We start from the raw sequence: 18,613 nt of genomic DNA on the forward strand, positions 1-18,613 counted from the left end.
TCACATTTGTTTAAAAAAATTGAAAATAAATAGTTAAAAATAACTTTTTCTTAAATGAAATAATTTTTATTCAGTATTTCAATGACTCTACTATACGCGTGCACAAGCTTATTTTCGTTCTGTTACTAGTTTAGGAGCTATGAATTTTTGTAAAAAAATTAGCAATCTACTTTAAGATGCTGTAAAATTTATAATTTCAGGAATTTTGAAAATCCCTTTGACACACGTTTAAACATCGCTAATGATTATAATGTATAGTCTTTATCATATACAAATTTGAATAAAATCCGAGACGTTACTGCGAAAAGTGTCCGATTTCGCATGGAATGACTCATAAATATATACAATGTAAGCATGTAAATAGATTTCTTTTACTTTTTCGCACAAAATCCTTCAGCATTAATTACTCTAAAGCTCGAATCTTTTCCCATGCATGACGCATGACTAGGAGAGTAGTGAAAAGTAGAACTTTAAATATTCATTTTGTCGTAAGATGCAGTAACGTGCGATTCGAAAATAATAAAAATAATCAAAAGTATTCACACATTGCATTTATCAGGCTTTTATAGTAATATTTTGTACTAATATATATATTATTATATAAAACATTTTTTTAGATAAAATCCTAGATATGTTTGAAAACTTCAGAAAAGTGGATTTAATAAACAAGGCTAGGATTTGTTCCACTTAGGACGATAGCGGGAAACAAGATTTGAATCAAAACAAAAATAGGTTAAGTTATACATGATATCTAACAACGTATAAAAAACAACTCTGTACAAAATAAAAAATAATAATTTAATGAAAAGAATTCTAATATATTTTATTTATTCAAATAAATATCCTATAAACATTAATTATAAGTAATTATTCATTATGTAACAAGTTTGTGCTATTACTCTGGGGTTACATCAAGTTTACATAGCAAATGTAACTCACATTTATCTAACCTAAGATAGCTGATGTGAATAATGTTAGGTTAATGAGGCGGACATTTTTACCTTTACGTAATCTTTATGTGACTCTCACGTTGCAAAACTAAAGCGATTTAGTTATACATATTGCAGTTACGTAGCAGTTATGTAGCAGTTACGTTTCTGTGCTGTAGGAGTTATTATAGATTTATATGTATGAAAACTTGATGTATTTATGTGAATGTGAATGTGGTTATAAATGTTTTATACCGACACTACATGTATTATACACGTATGTATGTGCTTTTCGACATAAAAATATATTTTTTTCAAATCGTACGTATATTTGATACATGTATGGTTTTAATAGAATAATAGAAATATAAAGCGAAGTATAATCATACTAGGTGATCTATTATATATGTACATTCCCTTAAAATACATTTATTATTATACTCAATAATTTTCTTCAGTCGAAGATTGTCATAGATATGAACGATGCAAGTCCACGAAGTCTCTCGATAATAGAAACTTTGTCCACATCAACGATTGCTGTATAAGAAAAAAATGATTATGAGCAATTCAATTCTATGTCGCTAGCTCAATGTATGTATGTTAAAGTTTAAGCTACGGTATCTGTATACCGTATGTTTGAATTCTAATCGAGTAGTGGACAACTAAGTATCTCGAGATCAGTGTAACCCAAACTTATTGCAACCTATTCAAAATCGAACTTTTCCTCGAACAATATCTTAACTCATTACGCCAGAATCAGAAAACAAACCGCTAACTCTATTAGAATTTAAGCGTGCGCTACTGTGTAGTACTTGAACAAGTTACATTGAAATTCTAAAAGATCTTAAAACAAAAAAAAAGAAAAATAGCCCTATACTCGTTAATATTTAATCGCGCAAAAAGATAAAGCATTTAGTAGCTACATTTATATACAATTCTTCAATCGTTAAGATGAATACAGACATTTTGGTATATCTGTCAGGTCTACCTTTTCAAGATCGCCTCTTTTAGGCATACATTCCGATAAACTTGATTAGGCTAAAATAACTGAACAGTTTCATCGTATACACAATCTAGTAGACTCGTACAAATAGACCCGATAGATATATGTATCGGAACATCTGTAGTCGGTTTTATTTAATAACTTAACGAAGAAATGATAATTTTCAAGATTTCAAAAATTGTTTCAAAGACGATGTTAACAAATTCAATTAAAAATACATATCTCGTGAAAACGTCGGTTTCTTTTAGCCATCAACGCTCGGCAATTCGATTCTCTTCCTCTTCCCGTTGGTTTTAGTGCTGTTGGCATCTTTACATGTGAGAGAAGGCAACGTGCAACCCCTCGACTCTGATGTGAGCAGCCCTTTGTGCTTCAGCCTTCGAATGTAGGTTGTATTTGGTGTTATAGATATGGGTCCAAAATAACAAATCTCCCTTGGGCGTGTGATTTGTGTTGGCGACAGCCGATGCGTCATTTCATCAGCCGATACTGTTTTCTCACTGACTAAACCATCTTTTAGAACAGTCATCTGCCATCTGAAAGCGACATACGATCGATATAGCATAAACTAAAGTAAACAAAACAGGAGATCAAGCGAATGTGACTTCTCATTTGGAAATGTGGTTATAAGGGAAATCCTTGAAAATTTCTTTTTTACAAATTGTAACGTAATACATTTTAAAATTTTATGTTTGGTGCAATGTTTAAATCTTTTTTGAAACAACATTACTTTTTGCTATCATCGAGATAAGCGCGACTTTACATAGCGTGCGCTAAAAACTAGGCGAAAATTGAGTTTAGGAAAAATGGTATGCTTTAAAGTTTATAAAATTGTACGTTATATTTATTACATATAATAGTCACACGTTGCTGAATTAACAGCGAAATTAATTTTGTTCGTTTCTTTCTTTCAGAGGAATTCGGCGACACCATACATAGTGCATATAGCCATATAGAGTGTTTGATAAAAATAGGTATTCAAAATTTTAATAGGCGATCTACGTGTTAAAATAATACGAAAATCAAAAATGACGAATTTGGGTTTGGGATTTCGTTTCAGAGAGGACTTATTCCACTGTCAATGCGCACTAGCCAGGTCAGACACAGCGAAGTCGTTAGAATAAGTCCCACGAGACAGACACAGCGAAGTCAGTAGAATAAGTCCCAAGCAGAGACAAAAAAGTCAGTAGAATAAGTCTCGAGTCAGACATATTTTATACGTATTTTAAGCATTCCCTCAACAATTAATAACTCGGAAACAAAACTTGAAACGCAATTTCGCTTATCTTCAATTCCGTTTCATTTTAACGTGGAAAATTATATCTTAAAATTTCTGACAGCTGTTGTCGAGCACCCTGTACATGCACAGATGTCTCGAAGAAAACTTAAATATCTCAATTATTAGACAATATTAATAGCCAAAAATAAATTAGAATAAATTTCAATTAGAAGTAAACAGATATAAAAATTTCAAGATGTCATGTGTTATAGTTTAAATTCCTCTTATAGTTTATATGTTCAAAGTATCAACACTTTTTTAAGTTCTAACCTGCCGATACTTTTGCGAGAAATCTTCGATGGAGATTCAACCGAGATGAGGCTTAGTCTTCTCTCCTCTTCAGATTTCTTACTGATTAGAGAGTTCAGCATAGACTCCTTAGCGATAGACTTCTGCAATTCGGCTAGAAATTTGTCCACGAAGCCGTTCTGCAAGAAGAATGTGTGTTGCAATAGCATCGAACACTTTGGTCGGAGGTCAGGGTCCATGCGGAGACACTGGGCCAAGAAGTCGATTGTTATGTTGTCCCACGTGGGAAACAATTTACGAATCGATGTGATGCCCGACTGAGGAGGCCCTACGAGCTCGTCCGCACTCGCTAGTCTCAACATTCTTCCTGGGATGTTGCGATTTATTAACGCCTGATGCTTTGTGCAAAGTCCTCCTAAAAATTCGATCGCCTTCATTATTTGACAAAAGGCAAGAAAACCACAAGTCCTCTTTCTATTCTTATCTACTTTTATACGACCATAGCATATAAACTTCTATTGAGCTATTGTAAGTGTTGGTAATGTAAACATACTACTGTTCATAAGTATTTGGATACTTGTAGGAATATGATTAATACGTTCATATCTTTATTTTAATGATTGTTATAAGTGAATCTTACTGTTCTTTAGAAGAACTAATACTGATCCCTATAAGAACAATTACACTGTACAACGACCATTTGGACTTGTAACATTCAATACTCATTTTTTATAGATTTTTATGCGCTGAATATGAATCTGCAATCCGTTAGTCGCCGTCACCCTCAGTTTTCGAAAAAATCGATTTTGAAAATAAATGCAATTTTTAAACTTTGAACAATTATTGTGTTTAAACGGTAATAGTTATTCAGTTGATTTTTGTGTCAGATTATTCTGTGAACATTCTCGAATAAAATGATATACATTATTACTGGGTTATAAACATTTAAATATGTTTAAACAAAGATCAAAGGTAAAAGGACACCCGAAATGCACCAATTTTGGCAGATATTTTTCAATTTATTTAAAAAATTAAGAGTCTAGGAGAAAATCTGACCCCACCACGCGATGCAACAGACATTTTTTCTTCGGAAAGCATCGACAGAAGTTGTCCCGTGTTGTTTTCAATACAGAAACGAAATAATGTGGTAAAACGTATGGCGCTGTCAACGGTACTCAACTGCGCAGCGCGGTAGGCCGCGTGTCCACTGTCCAAGTGTCCACTGCAAAGGGAGGCAAGCATAGATGTACCTCTGTACGTTGAAATCACGTTTTAGTTTTCCCCGTATAGGTACGCGGCGCTAGTTTACATCACACACATTTTTTGCAACCTGTCAATGAGCACCATACAAACATCCCATGCGGTGAGAGTCAGTAGCCGCCATTTTTAAAGTTTCGACGGACTTTACGACTCTACCGTTGCACGGCATTATATGGTGCATAGTAAATTATATACTTTCTTTCTTTCTTTCCTGCATATTGCAGTTGCTTGCAAAGGTACGATTCTCAAAATGTATAATCTTCTTTCTGTATAAGTGTGGTATGTGTATCTCAAATTTGTGTATAGTAGATTTTACTATTGTATTATTTTGTATTTTTACAGCTAGTGTAACTCCCTACGGAGGACGGTGGAGGATTTTAGAGGGCACTTAGTGTCGTCTGATAAACTGATCAAATTGGTCTACTTTTTTCTTTTTCCAGGTATACGTGATTTAAATCAAAATTTTAATAAATTTCTAAATTTAAATTACGTTCTCACCTTCCCTGGTTTGCCTCACGATTAGTTAATCTTATTCGAAATACTCGATGCGTATACATATGCACGCACACACACATGCGATCGTTCATACATTTACACATTTTAGTTCTCCCGGAAACGGTGCGCAACGCTGCAAACGTGACTTCAACTTTGAACCTGGGAGCTTGGCCTCCGTGGTACCCCGTGTCTAAGACACAGGCCTTTCTGTTAACAGCCTCTACTAGACAAAATCATCAACCCTTGGCTCGTAACAGCAATTGCTTCCTTTTCTTCAATAAACTTTATTTTTCTTTAAGTTTGTTTATAAAAACTGTTGAAATTAAAGTTTCGGATTGTTGTAATCGCTGCTTTCTTTTGTTTAGTTTAACGTTTAATATCTCATTTGTAGGAGAGATTTTTTTCTACAATTTCTATAAAATCAGAAAATATGCGTGCTGAAGGAAATCAGAATGAGATATATAGATTAAAAGTGATCCACAATTGTTGGTCGGTACTGGGCGACAAATATGTGGAATCATTTTAAGTCATAGTTTTTTAATGTAGAAAGAAAATTACATAACAAGGGCTTTTTATTATACTCAAAAAGCTATAGAAAATATATACTTGTAAGCGTCAACGTATTTTTAAGAGAAAGTTTGGGACGAATAGCCGAGCGATGACGGGTCTTTGATGAATTTATGACAGGGTCTTAGTTTACGAAAGGCTGATTGAGGATGCATGAGACTAAACAGTCCTGTCGGTGACCGATGGCTGATGGCTACGTTGGGCCTCCCAGCCATCGGGTGTTGTATAACTGTTTAGAAGAAGAGCGAGTGTTTGGAAAAAGGCAAGCGGTCCGACACCGTGTTGCTAAAGAATGGGAATATTGTTCCTAAAGGATCTGGCCACGGAGTGGGGAAGGCTATGCCTTTTGGTAAGAGGACTGTAATGAACCCCACGGCACTTACCCCAGAACCGTCTAAGGGACAATTTCTTATTCGTCGCGTGTATTTCTAACATACTAAAAACCAAAATCACCTACTTACTTGTGATGTGCAAAATAAATTCTAAAAAGTAGCTTTCGACGCACTGAATGTCAGTAAAAACGTTTAATTGTATCGTTTACGTTTACTTATTTTTATAAATGAAAATTTGTTGACAAGAGCGACTATTAACTTTGGTTGATACTGCATGACTCTCCCCTATCTGTATTTTATACATTATAATAAAGACTTATAAAGTGTTATTACGCAAAAGCAGATAGAAACCGGAGAAGCATGCCACGTCTCCCTTTCTTGTTATTTGTGATTACTTAGTTAGTTGCTTCTAGTTGTGTTGTAGTAAACTAGAACTTTTGCTAGTCTTCCACTGAATAATATATGTATGTATACATATACCAGTTGCAACAGCAACTAAGAAAATTGATTTGTTAGTTTCCTGTTGCACATTTAATTAAGCTGAAATATTAAAAAATCGATCTTTTTCAAGCTCTAAAGATTTCTATATCCCAGGAAATTTTAATGATTACTTATCTACCCTTAGACGAGGTAACAAAAGCTTTGAATTGAAAGAGAGAGTAGTCCCAACCTCAAAAACAAACCTGTATGATCAGTGATACAGTTTAATGAGGAGACTTGGTAGAATCTCGCATTAAGTAAGTACTTAAGTAAAAAGAATATTTGAGGCAAGACAAAATTTCTGTTCCGTTACTCTAAAACATTCAACTTTGGTCATGTAAAAAACCGTGTAAAAGCATTTTTAATATATACTAACTGTACGTAATCATTATTTACGTTGCCATATTAATAGACAAAGAAAAGGCTCATATACGATTAGTATTAATATTTAATACTAGTATTATTAACAGTAAATTATTCATTAATATAATAATTACTTATCTATTATTGTCAACAATTCGGTTAATATATCTCTAATTGTCTTACCCAGAACTGAGGTGATTTTATGAAGCTGATCGACGTCACTGTCGCCAGGAAACAGAGGACTTCCGGTCATCATTTCCGCGAACAGGCAACCTGCAGCCCATACATCCACCCCTTTCCCGTATCGTGGATCACCAACTAATAATTCCGGTGCCCTGTACCATCTGGTTGCCACATAATCTGTACAGGATTCGTTGGCTGCACTGATAAGACGAGCAAATCCGAAATCGCACAGCTTGACTATGCCATTCGGTGATACTAGAATATTCTCTGGCTTGATGTCGCGGTGCATGATCTAAAAATGATCGATAACTTATACAAGATGATTTAGAAGAAAGGTCGAACAATTTGGAATCATATACAGAATGGAAATTATAAAGCGTTACAGACGAATATCTCCAAAAATATGGATTATACGCAAAAATGTTTCAGATAAAAATTGTTCAGCACCGAGGGGAATATCATGTGGTGGGACTTTTATTTTTCTCGGTGGATATGCAAAGGTGAGGTGAAGGTCACAACCATTTTTTCAAATGGAACCATACTTTTATTTTTTACTAGTATTGTAGCTTATTTTAATTTGAAAACTAAAAGTAGCGAATTTGAAAACTATCTACAGAAGGTCATTCAATATCAAACTTGCAGGAAAATGCCGAAAAGGTGATTGAAATAAATGTATTGATAATTTAATGTAATTGCGTTTTATTTGTACTTTAGTAAGTGTTCAAAATGATTGCCTTGTATATACTTCAATGCACTTAACAATTCTTTGTTGAAATGATTGTTTAACCTTGCTCAACATTGATAATAACTTTGACATTGTCCTTAGTATTGCTGATATTGAACATATGTTATTGTTTTAGTGTGAAAGTTCGAAGGCACGAAACGTGTGAATGAAATGAGTACACAATAAACTTGTAAAGCGAATATCAAATTATACACGTGTACACGTGAAATTAAGATATCTGTGTTTCGGATACTTTTTGGAGTAACATCCAAAATTTGTTCAAATTTGGATACGTTGTAGTTTTTAGTGACATTTAAACGTGTGTCGAACGATTTTTCAAAATTTTGAAAATTATAGATTTTACAGATACGCAAAGTATACTGCTAACTTTTTTCAAAAAATTGTAACTCTTGAACCACTAAACGCACGAGAATATGCTTCTGGGTAGTTATAGTGAACACATAAGAATACTAAAAAAAATTGTTTCAGTTTTGAAAAAGTTTCTTTTAACCACTTTTTCTGTAACTGTTTTAAACAAATGCCTAATGAATTTGTTGTTAGAGATTTAACAGAAAATTATTAATTTCTCATTCAAGATGGATCCGTACACGTGTATCGAAATACACGAACTGTACTACACGGATACTCCGATTCGGATCTACGCAGGTACTCAGATCCTGAAATGCACGGCTACACGGATCTCAAAATACGCGGTTATACGGACCTGGAACTATGTACCCATGTAGGTATACGTGTACCGTGTATTGAAATTCGAAATATATATATGGATACACGTATATCGCAATATTCATTACTAAATACATGTGATATCCCATTTTGTGTAATTATTAATATATAACAAAATACTCGAAACTGGAATATTTGTGTTCCGTTCGGCGAGGCAATCGTTGTTTATTGTTGCCAGATGTGAGAATCCGAGATTCATTTAGACAATTGTCTATTGAGTCGTCCGTTCGAAAGTTCCACATCTGGCAATTCATAAAACAATTTCGTGCTTTCGTCGAGCGGCGTGTTCCTTCCGAGTTATAACCATCGAAGGCTGTATTGCCCCGCAGTCGGTACCGTTACGCCAACTCATCGTCCGTTCGAATTATCGGAGGGTTGACGCCGACTCGCGGGACAATACCGCAATAAAAACATCTGGAAAACACTCGCGTGGGCCCGTTCGAGCCGCGTTATTCCGGGGCTCGTTCTTCCTCCCCAATCTTCGCGAACCTTCGACCTGAGGGAGAGGTTCCTCCACCACCACTGCCGCGGAGTGACCAGGAGGAGCCCGTTCCACCCCTATCGGAGCGACTGGGGATCCTCCTTCCTCAGGTCGATAGACAAATCGATTGCGAGCTTTCGTCAACGCCCAAAAACTTTGACACCCCCGAACGCGCGAATCGGGGGAAGAAGAGCTGAGGAGGAATCGAACTCCGGAGACAAAAATCAGAAACGATTCGAACGAACTAGTGAAACGATTCGAACGAAGACCGAAACGATTCGAACGAAGAAGGATACGATTCAACCGATCAGGAGAAAGACTAACGAGTCATTTAAACATCTCCGAAAAAGTCCCAACCGATTCGTGGGAACGACTCCTCTATCAAGCGTTCGTGATAGAGTTAACTAGTTATTTCAAAATTAATTTCGTGAAATAACGTGTTGATACGAACATCGGGCGGTTCGTCAACAATTTGTTTACAAAAAGAAAAAAATTTTGAATGTAACGATTTTTGTCCGTCTGCGTGTAGAATGAGTTATACTTGGAAATTTTTACTTCGGAAACTGTTTAGCGTATTTACGTGCTTCAAGTTTTATTTCAATTGAGAACGATTGATCTTTTTAAATAAATTTTTATGTGATTGGAAAATTATTTTAACAACGTTGGAAATTATGTGGAAATTATGAGTTTTGAAATGGGTTTTGTGATCGCGTTTTCAAAAATTTGGAAAAAGTAGTACCGTATTTATTAAAATGTTTTCCATAAAAGAGTTAGAGGTGGCTAATAAAAAAATACTACGAAAGGAATCACTTCTTTTCTCTTGGTAAGACAATAACAGTTACTTTCTTAACATACAATAAAAATTTCATGACAATCGATCGATTATTTGTTTTTAAATCATTCCAAGTGACAAAAAAGACATGGAGACCGAGAAGAAGTATAGGCGAAATATGTAATAGAATTTTGCGCAAAGAAATATCATAAGTACTTGAACATATAATGAAAACATACAAAAAGACTGAAGATAATTTACTATATATTTTACTTAGTAAAAATTTTAAAAAGAGAAATTTTTATGAAGATAAGTAACATTCCCCACTCACAAGAGAACATAGTGAGGTGTAAATCTCCGATTTTTAAGAAACTTTGCAGGATTGTAGAGTAGCCGAAAATATTCGATACGTATTTTTTTATCGGGTCTAATTCATGTTAAGGAGGTGAAAACCACACACAGATGGGAGTGGAAAACATATTTCGTCTAATATCGTTAAAAAATATACAATCGCCCAATGTATACCATTTTGCTACACGCAATAGTTTTCCAGATATTAGACGAAATATGTTTTCCACTCTCATCTGTGTGGGTGGTTTTCACTTCCTTAACATGAATTAGACCCGATAAAAAAAATACGTATCGAATATTTTCGGCTACTCTACAATCCTGCAAAGTTTCATCAAAATCGGAGATTTACACCTCACTATGTTTCCTTGTTAGTATGCCTTGCACCGACTTATAGATAAGCTTATTTTATGAAAAAGATTACGAAATATATACGGTACACGTATATTAAAATTTCTTTTTGGATTCATTTACCGACTTATCACATGTATCTACTAACGAGAAATCTCTTGCTTATTTCATTAGGTACTATATGCTTCTAAATTATTCGACTCTTTTTTTAAAATCACCTTAAAAAGTTTCAGGATATATTTACACTATAAAAGATTTTATTGTCGTGACAGCTATTTGCAATTAGTTTCACAAATGTCTCAACATTATTTCCATTTTCCGTCGGCGGGTCGATAAATATGTGCCATTACAATTACTGTTCCTGCAAACGGTCACGCGATTTCTTTTACGTCGTGTTTTAAATTTTATGGTTTTACGTTTGTCGTACACTACTCGTTCCTGAAGGCGGCTTCAGATTAGTCAAGTTATTTGAGTTCTTTTATTCAAATAACTTGATATCTAGTTTGTGGTCACACAAGTCAAGTTACTTGAATTCAAGTGTGGTAGAACACATAAATCAATACGTACTTTAAAGCAAGTTAAAATTGAGAGCACCTAAACTTCACTCGAAGTTTGAAAGAATATTTCAAGTCAAGTGAATAAGAACTGCACGTTAGTCAAGTTTACCTGCATTCAAACCGCTTGAGTTCAAGTAACTTGACTAATCTGAACTAATCTTAACTGACTCCACGATATTTTGTGAGAAATGTTTAGACGGTCCAGAAACGAGCTGGATTACCACAATGCCACCATTCATTAAGGATTTACTGACTAACTATCGCCACGTGCGCCAACGTGACCGTGAAATTCATACATACCGTGTTAACGACTTCTATACTCACATTGTTGCTATGACAGAAGTTTAAGCCCCGTAAGACCTGGTAAATGTGACGTTTGGAAATTTCCCAGCCTAGGCCACCTCCAACACGCTCTAGCTCGTCCAACAGCGTGTGATCCAGGAATTCAAACACCAGGTAGAATCGTTTCCTCCGACGAAACACTTCGATCATGTTCACCAAATTCTCGTGATGTAACTTCTGTAGCAGTAACACAAGATACCGATCAAATTTCAGTAAAAACAGACTGACTGAAAATAAACTCTTGAAGTACCTTTAACATCCTGATTTCCCTAAACACCATCTTTCGCACTTGCAAGTCCTCCTCAGTCTCCAGGAACCTTTTGATTGCAACCAGCTGACCAGTTTCACGGTGTTTACACTTCATCACCACTCCGTATGTCCCTTCCCCGACCACCTCCATCATCTCGTACTTATCCATCTTGTTCAAAAGTCCTGGAGCTTCCTCTTACTCCGAAGATAGCGTAATACTCCGTGAGAAGTAATGGCAAAATTCTGGTAGAATAGTTTAATAGAGATCAATGTCGTCCACATAATTTAGGTATTGGACGTTGTAGGAATATCGAAGATTCTTCACATTAAACATTAATAGAAAACAGAATTACAGACAACACAAAATGTGTTATGATTGATTCGTCGTGAAATGAAATCGACTTGCTGCAGGAAAGATTGTATTGTTGTTCGTCATTTTAGGTAATTTTAAGCACTGTTTATTTTAAATTTTAGGAGATTAATATAAAACACACAAAAATGTTTTTAAATTCTATCAATAACTACGTCATAACGAAGAATGGACCTCCTATCTTAAACAAATTTAGAAGCAATATTCTAACTTCAACTTTCAGGCATGGATTCAAGCGTGTACGATGATAGAAGAACGTTCACGATTCCTGAAATTGATATTGCCTCCCCCGACCTAGAAATGCTTCGACGAATAACTAGCGAACAACCGTCTCATCGTCGATTATCGATCAACCAGTAATTACACAAGCGATACCCGGTGGTCGACCACGCAGGGTCGAATCAGGAAATTGAACAGTAACAGAGGGACTCAGAAGGTAAGCTTTCGCGGCAGATCGAGTTCGAGGGTGACACAAGAAGTCACGACCTACCACTACCTTTACCCTTTGCTACGTCCGTTTCGTATCGTGGCTTGTATTTTTAGCTTGTCATAAGTCATCTACAGAGTTTTCCTCATGACATATGTTGTTAGCCAAATATTTTACGTAATATTTCTAATTTTATTGTGAACTTTTTACATGAATCCAGAAACTCAAAGTATTTAAAATCCTCATTTTCTGTTAATAAATTTAATTCAAATCTAATATTGTTAAATAATTATAAAATGGAAGTATCTGATTTTTTTGGCACACCCTCTATCTTCGACATATTCAGTCATGATTTAAACATCATTCGTTAGTTTCACTACCAAAGTAATAATTTGTATACATATTTCATTAATTCTTGATTGAACCATCAAGTATAACATAGATATTAATTCTATTCTAAGTTCTTAGTTGTAATGAATTTTAATAATTTTTTAAACAATGATGAACAATTTTTTATATACTTCTCAAACAGTTTAAAGATGTATCAAAAATGGATTAAAAAGTTATGTGCTATCTAAAATATAATCAGCATTCGATAAATAGCGGTAGGCAAATACTAGAAAAGATCCAAAAGGTATAATAGTATATAATTTATGAATTTAGGAAGCATGGACCAGTGGGCCCCCAGCTGGTCTTGAGTCCTAGAAACTCCCCCCCCCCCCCGCCCGCTACGTTACTGTATTTCATACTTTCTATTAACATGCAGTGGTAGTAAAAAAAATAACATTAATTACAGACTTTATTTGATTCCATTGACTTATATTAGAAAATTTTTTTGCTAAGGAAATATTTTCTGTCATTTTATTAGATCAGTACATAAATAAAGGTGTTTACTGTTTTACAGTTTAAGTCTTAAAATTAAAAATCCTTTGAATAAAAGCCTAAAAAATTGTCTGATAGATACGAAATAATAATAAAATGTAATACTTGACAGAGCTGTAACTAAAAATAATAGTATGCATTAATTTCTTTACAAATAAAATGGTGTTCGGAAGCATTATTTATGGGATGGCTTAGTATAATATTTCTACTATTTTCTCATTTTTTTATCAACATAGCACTCAAGAGATCAACATGTTTTCTGCATCCATTACGTCACCTTACTAACACGATGAGTCCTTTCCATAGATCATTAATTTACGTGTAAAGCTCACTATTAATGTCCCAGAAAATTAAAAAGTCACGAAATCGTTTTCGTGAAAAGAAATGGGGAGGCACAGCATTTCTCAGCTGTCTCCCTTTAAACGATGCGTTTATTTCTAGAACGCGGACGCAACGTGTCAAGGTTCCACTTGCGCAACTCTTACGAACTTCAAAGAAAGTCTTCGACTTTCAACCGTAGTCTAATCGGTTTTCAGGAACACTAACAGAATTATGAAGACACATTGAACCTGTGAAGGATTACCAGTACATGAGTATGTTTCAAAATGGAAATGGGGACTGATCAGAGCAAAATTAACGTGGTTGAACTTTGCATACCACGGTAGTAGCAAGTTCACCTAGCAGAAACGAAAGGTCACCGTGCGCGGCCAAACTTACCGAATGTCAGAAACTTTTTGAAGGTCTCCTGGTACCACACTGGTAAAAAGATGTTTAAATACCTTTTTTCTTTATTCTTTGGGTTCAGAGTATCACAGCCTTGGATCTGATTAGAGGAATTTAAAAAGTACAAGAGTCTTTGAAATAAAGGGTTTCCACCTTCAAGAAGAAAGAAGATCATTCTCGAATCGAAATACGTTTAAGCGATTCTTTAACTTTCCAGAAAGTAAACATTTTGAAGCAAAGGTTACAATCAATGATCCACGACACGATGAATGATGAATGAACTATAGTTTATGTAGAACGAAGAAGAGGATTAAATATAGCATGTACCTTACGTCGAATTTACTCCACAGAGATTCTGAAACGCGTTGAGGACCTTTGGTGCTCGAGTGGCGCGTTCTAAAGCCAGATTGAAGTCGTCGAACATTAATGGGGTGATTGAACGGAAGCTAGCTAGATATTACGGAAAATCGATACTCGATGCTTATTTATACGCAGGGTTCACCGACTTTCTTAATGTTTACCCGATCTTCTAAAAATTATGCAATTCGTTCACCTCTAAGATCTGCTACAAACGGGCGTTTTTTGCCGCAGTACGTTGTACCAACAGGAACAATTTCCAATTTTCAATTGTGGAAAACAAGAAAAGATATACGAACCCTGCAGCTTGGCGACATATTTGTGTATTTTTAAAAGAACACAGATTCCGTTTCGCAGCTTTGCGTGAATTTGCCGCTACAATTTGTCATAAACGTGCCGCCAAGATTTCGCGTTCGTATGTCTTTCCCTATTTTTCACAATTGAAAATTGAAATTGTCTTATTGCTACAACACGCTGCGGCAAATCGTTGTATGCGGCGGGCCTAACTTAACGAGATCTACATAGTCCCAAACCTTTGCGTTTCCTAGTAAGGACTACAATTGAAACACGATTAAAAAATAAATTCAAAACTGAAATACTCTCTTGATGGCCATTTTTTGAAATTTCGACAGCCTATTATGAGATCATGGTTGACGTTTTAATTTTCCAGAGACGAATTGATTAAAAGCAAGGGAAAACTAGTTCAATTATTCTCCTCGAGTATAATGTAGTGAGATGTCATGTCCCTTTGATGAGGAATATCATACTTCATTAACTTTGAAATATTAACCAAGATCTTAATAATTAGTCCAGAAAAATAAGCGTGGTTTTAAAATTAATTAAGCGATAAAATGAACATGTTCAGGGCAAAGGGTATCTTTTACCCTTATCTTTTAATATTCCTATCAGTATTCTGTAGTCAATTTACCACGATATATTTCTGGGCAAACTCTAAAGAACTTTTAATTATTACCAATCATCATCTTTAACAAAGCACTTCATTTCATATTAGGAAAACGATGTCAAAGGACTATTTATCTTGTACAATGTTTAGCTATGGATCTATCCTATTCCCTAAATAATTGAAATGCACGACTGACGATTAGAACGCGACGCTCTATCGAAAAGATCAGTTAAGGAAGAAGCTTGGAGTCGGGGAACTTGTTTGAGACAGATCCGCGGCAAGCTGCTCGGTGGATGGCAAGCACTGAAATAGCTGCACCACATGGCGGGGGTCTTTAACGCTAGCTAGATTCATCTGTATGCGTTTTTACGTATTCGTGTGCCGGGAACACTGTCGACGTTCAGACCGGAGGCGGACCCTCCGAAGGAACGCGTCCGTTGAGTCCAGAAGGAAATTTCCTCTTAAGACTTCACATTATCATTTACGGAATTTATCTTCAAAAACAAAGCGTTTCTCTAAATCGCTGCAAGAAAATGAGTAGGAAGAAAAGGTGATACGATTCTACTTAAGAAAAGATCAAAGAGGATCATCGAGGATCGTCCAGGAGGGACAAAGCCATCCCTGTTTGTCTTGAGTACTCACGAGAACGTGGAAGTGCGTTCATCATTCGTACTACGAATACATCGTCGCGCGTTGACGAAATGAACTTATACAGTTGTGGATATTCTGGCATACGTGTGCGTGAAAATGTGTAAATGAACTCAGTTGCTTTATGTTCCACACTCCCAGCAGTTTGGACAGCTAAATTTCAGATCCAGAAATGTGTACCTACGACATTTAGTGACGAGCATTTTTGCGAATAAAAATGTTATTTCTTGACAGAGATCCACCAAGCAATACATGCTTGGTTGCTTCAATGTGACAAGAATGGTAACGCAGTGAAATTCTAAACATATTCTTAAACGAAAAAACTCGTATAGTGTTGCGTGCAAGAGCTTCCTGTAACTGTGGCGTATGTTTCAATGAGTATATCACGATAAGTGCTTGCTTTCTCCGAAATGCTCGCAGATGTCGTAAAAAGAATCTCCGAAGGAGTGAAAGATCCCGTGCTACCGGTGAAGATTGTCAAAAACTGCATGGGACAATCATAAATCGTTAAATATGGCCTCCTGTCACCCTAGACCCGCGGTGCAGCACCTGCAGTTGCAGGAGCCACCTCAGATTGGTCTTGGATCCATTAATGGTATCGGTAACCAAGGTCAGAAAACTCTGCGGCAACCACACTATTCGCCTCACCTGCTCAACTGGGTCTATCTGGCGATTGCCGATCAGAACCACACTCAGCCACCGGACCAGGTACTTAAAAATTCCTCCAGAATGCTTTATTCGACATTTACATAACACCAGTTTATTTGCTTTCAAGCTATTGCCTTTTTCAATCAGTTTCTCACGTTGCTTCCTAGAAAGTTTTTTAAAAATGTAGAACAACGTAATTAATTAATCGCAGAACGATTGACTGTCACTGCAGAGCAAACTTCTGCCGACAATCTGGAGTTCTTTTCCAACCGCAGCGTCGCAGACTTACTTGCACCGGGGTGGCCTAAGTTCTTCTGGCCCGATAGGGGGCAATTTAACGGACAGTATCGGCGATCTCGCAGACCATTTCAGGGAGCTAGGTTTACTGGACCAAAAGCCGAGCAAGATACCGCCGCCCAGCTACCTTTGCCACCTGTGCTTCAAGAAAGGCCATTACATCAAGGATTGTCCACAGGTGTCTATTCCTTGTTTCGATTCAAGGCGAGCTTTTAAACAAGCCGCGACTTGTTTGATGTAACAGCATGATACGGTAGTCAATTGGACGCTAATTGAGACAACAAATAGCATCTCTGTCGAGGATGACGTCACGTAGCATACTCGATGAGTTTGGCCCCATTAACGCAACGCGTACACGCACCTCGTTTTTCGAGCAAATAATATAATTTCGAATATTTATGGATGCCACTTTCATCCTCTCGCTGTAAACTGTTATCGCGGTTCCTTTCGAGCCGAGGTTACGCACGAGTTGACCGTCCGGCAGGCCGTTTCTTAAAATACATAGGTGGATGACTAACGCGTTAATTAGAACGTTCTCGTGAAACGTAGTGTTGTTCGAATTACAGGCGCGACCAAAGGGCGAGGGTCTGACGCCGTACCAAGGGAAAAAACGATGCTTCGGGGAGTACAAGTGTCCCAAGTGCAAGCGCAAATGGATGTCAGGCAACAGCTGGGCCAATATGGGCCAAGAATGTATCAAGTGCCATATAAACGTCTACCCACACAAGCAGGTGAACATTCCTTACATAACTTCGTGATCAACACCTGTTGTTCGCTCCTAATCGCTGGTCCAAATAGCAATTACGCGATGTCATGACAGTGTTGCCTTTGCAAAAAACGAGGACTTTACTGCGAAGCGCGTCAAAATATCGCGCAAACCGACGAGAAAGCTAATTATAGTCGCATAATCATGCTCACAGCCATCGCGGCTGCTGCGCAGAAAATACCCAGTCGTTTTGCGATCATTTTGAAGCAAAAATTCGCTGCTGCTCTCGGCACTTTTCCTGCTGAGAACTTCAACGCCGCAGAAATATTTCTCGTGATCAAGTATTTTTAGTCTCAAGTAGCAAAAATGTGAAAATATAAATATCGTTGATGTCGATTCGCCTATTGCTGTACCACGTTCAAGCCAAATAATTTTTTCCACGATCACGCAGTCGTAACACCTCACATATTTTCAGAGACCGTTGGAGAAGCCAGATGGGCTGGATGTATCTGACCAAAGTAAGGTTCACCCGCAGCATCTTTGTGAAAAGTGTAAGACCCTGGGTTATTATTGCAGAAGAGACCAGTAAGTGGCGTGTGCCACGCTTAGGGCTACATTGGACTATTTCGAGGATACCTTGAGGCGCATCACACTTGGATGCGTTAGACTGTGATAATGCATAGTCGTTCACAAGAAAATCAGAGATTTGCGACGGAGATGTCGTTTGGCAGGAGGAACGCGCCAGAACTTTTCGTTTATATGTTGTATAATATTTTCCATACGGTTTACAGAGACGTCATGGAAAGTAATAAATTGTTTCCAATTCGATAGCTTGATTTCCAGGTTGTTTACTTGTCAAACAGGATCGCGAGAATATACAGTAGTCAGGGACGCGTTGGAATGATTGTAGCTAATTATAGTTGCTTTGGGTTTAGAGGAA

General features: G+C 36.6%; 2 protein-coding genes across 4 annotated transcripts; one reads left to right on the forward strand and one right to left on the reverse strand.

Moving 5' to 3' along the window:
- Positions 1-811: 811 nt before the first annotated feature.
- Positions 812-15,740, reverse strand: LOC143183468 (cyclin-dependent kinase-like 4). 2 transcript variants are annotated; one of them, XM_076385002.1, is made up of 6 exons: positions 14,441-15,740; positions 11,713-11,954; positions 11,445-11,639; positions 7,141-7,432; positions 3,482-3,875; positions 812-2,468 (listed from the first exon to the last, which is right to left on the reverse strand). In XM_076385002.1, the coding sequence occupies exons 2-6, from the start codon at positions 11,878-11,880 to the stop codon at positions 2,177-2,179; spliced, it is 1,341 nt and encodes a 446-aa protein (XP_076241117.1). In that variant the 5' UTR covers positions 11,881-11,954; positions 14,441-15,740; the 3' UTR covers positions 812-2,176. The 2 variants fall into 2 exon arrangements, with proteins under 2 accessions (XP_076241117.1, XP_076241116.1); XM_076385001.1 differs by having other exon boundaries at positions 13,668-15,740.
- Positions 15,741-15,776: 36 nt separating this feature from the next.
- Positions 15,777-18,509, forward strand: LOC143183476 (zinc finger CCHC domain-containing protein 24). Of its 2 annotated transcripts, XM_076385018.1 has the most exons (5): positions 15,777-16,730; positions 16,903-17,145; positions 17,534-17,698; positions 18,149-18,191; positions 18,250-18,509. In XM_076385018.1, the coding sequence occupies exons 1-5, from the start codon at positions 16,536-16,538 to the stop codon at positions 18,312-18,314; spliced, it is 711 nt and encodes a 236-aa protein (XP_076241133.1). In that variant the 5' UTR covers positions 15,777-16,535; the 3' UTR covers positions 18,315-18,509. The 2 variants fall into 2 exon arrangements, with proteins under 2 accessions (XP_076241133.1, XP_076241132.1); XM_076385017.1 differs by having other exon boundaries at positions 15,782-16,730; positions 18,149-18,509.
- Positions 18,510-18,613: the final 104 nt, after the last annotated feature.

The sequence above is a fragment of the Calliopsis andreniformis genome, chromosome 9 (assembly GCF_051401765.1).
Source record: "Calliopsis andreniformis isolate RMS-2024a chromosome 9, iyCalAndr_principal, whole genome shotgun sequence".
Taxonomy (NCBI): Eukaryota; Metazoa; Arthropoda; class Insecta; order Hymenoptera; family Andrenidae; genus Calliopsis; species Calliopsis andreniformis.

Coding starts and splice junctions, on each gene's coding strand:
- LOC143183476 (XM_076385017.1), top strand. CDS start 16,536: ATGGCCTCCTGTCACCCTAGACCCGCGGTGCAGCACCTGCAGTTGCAG. Junction 16,731..16,902: donor ACACTCAGCCACCGGACCAG/GTACTTAAAAAT, acceptor CTGTCACTGCAG/AGCAAACTTCTGCCGACAAT. Junction 17,146..17,533: donor ACATCAAGGATTGTCCACAG/GTGTCTATTCCT, acceptor TTCGAATTACAG/GCGCGACCAAAGGGCGAGGG.
- LOC143183468 (XM_076385002.1), bottom strand. CDS start 11,880: ATGGATAAGTACGAGATGATGGAGGTGGTCGGGGAAGGGACATACGGA. Junction 11,640..11,712: donor GGGAAATCAGGATGTTAAAG/GTACTTCAAGAG, acceptor TTACTGCTACAG/AAGTTACATCACGAGAATTT. Junction 2,469..3,481: donor TCTCGCAAAAGTATCGGCAG/GTTAGAACTTAA, acceptor TGTCGCTTTCAG/ATGGCAGATGACTGTTCTAA.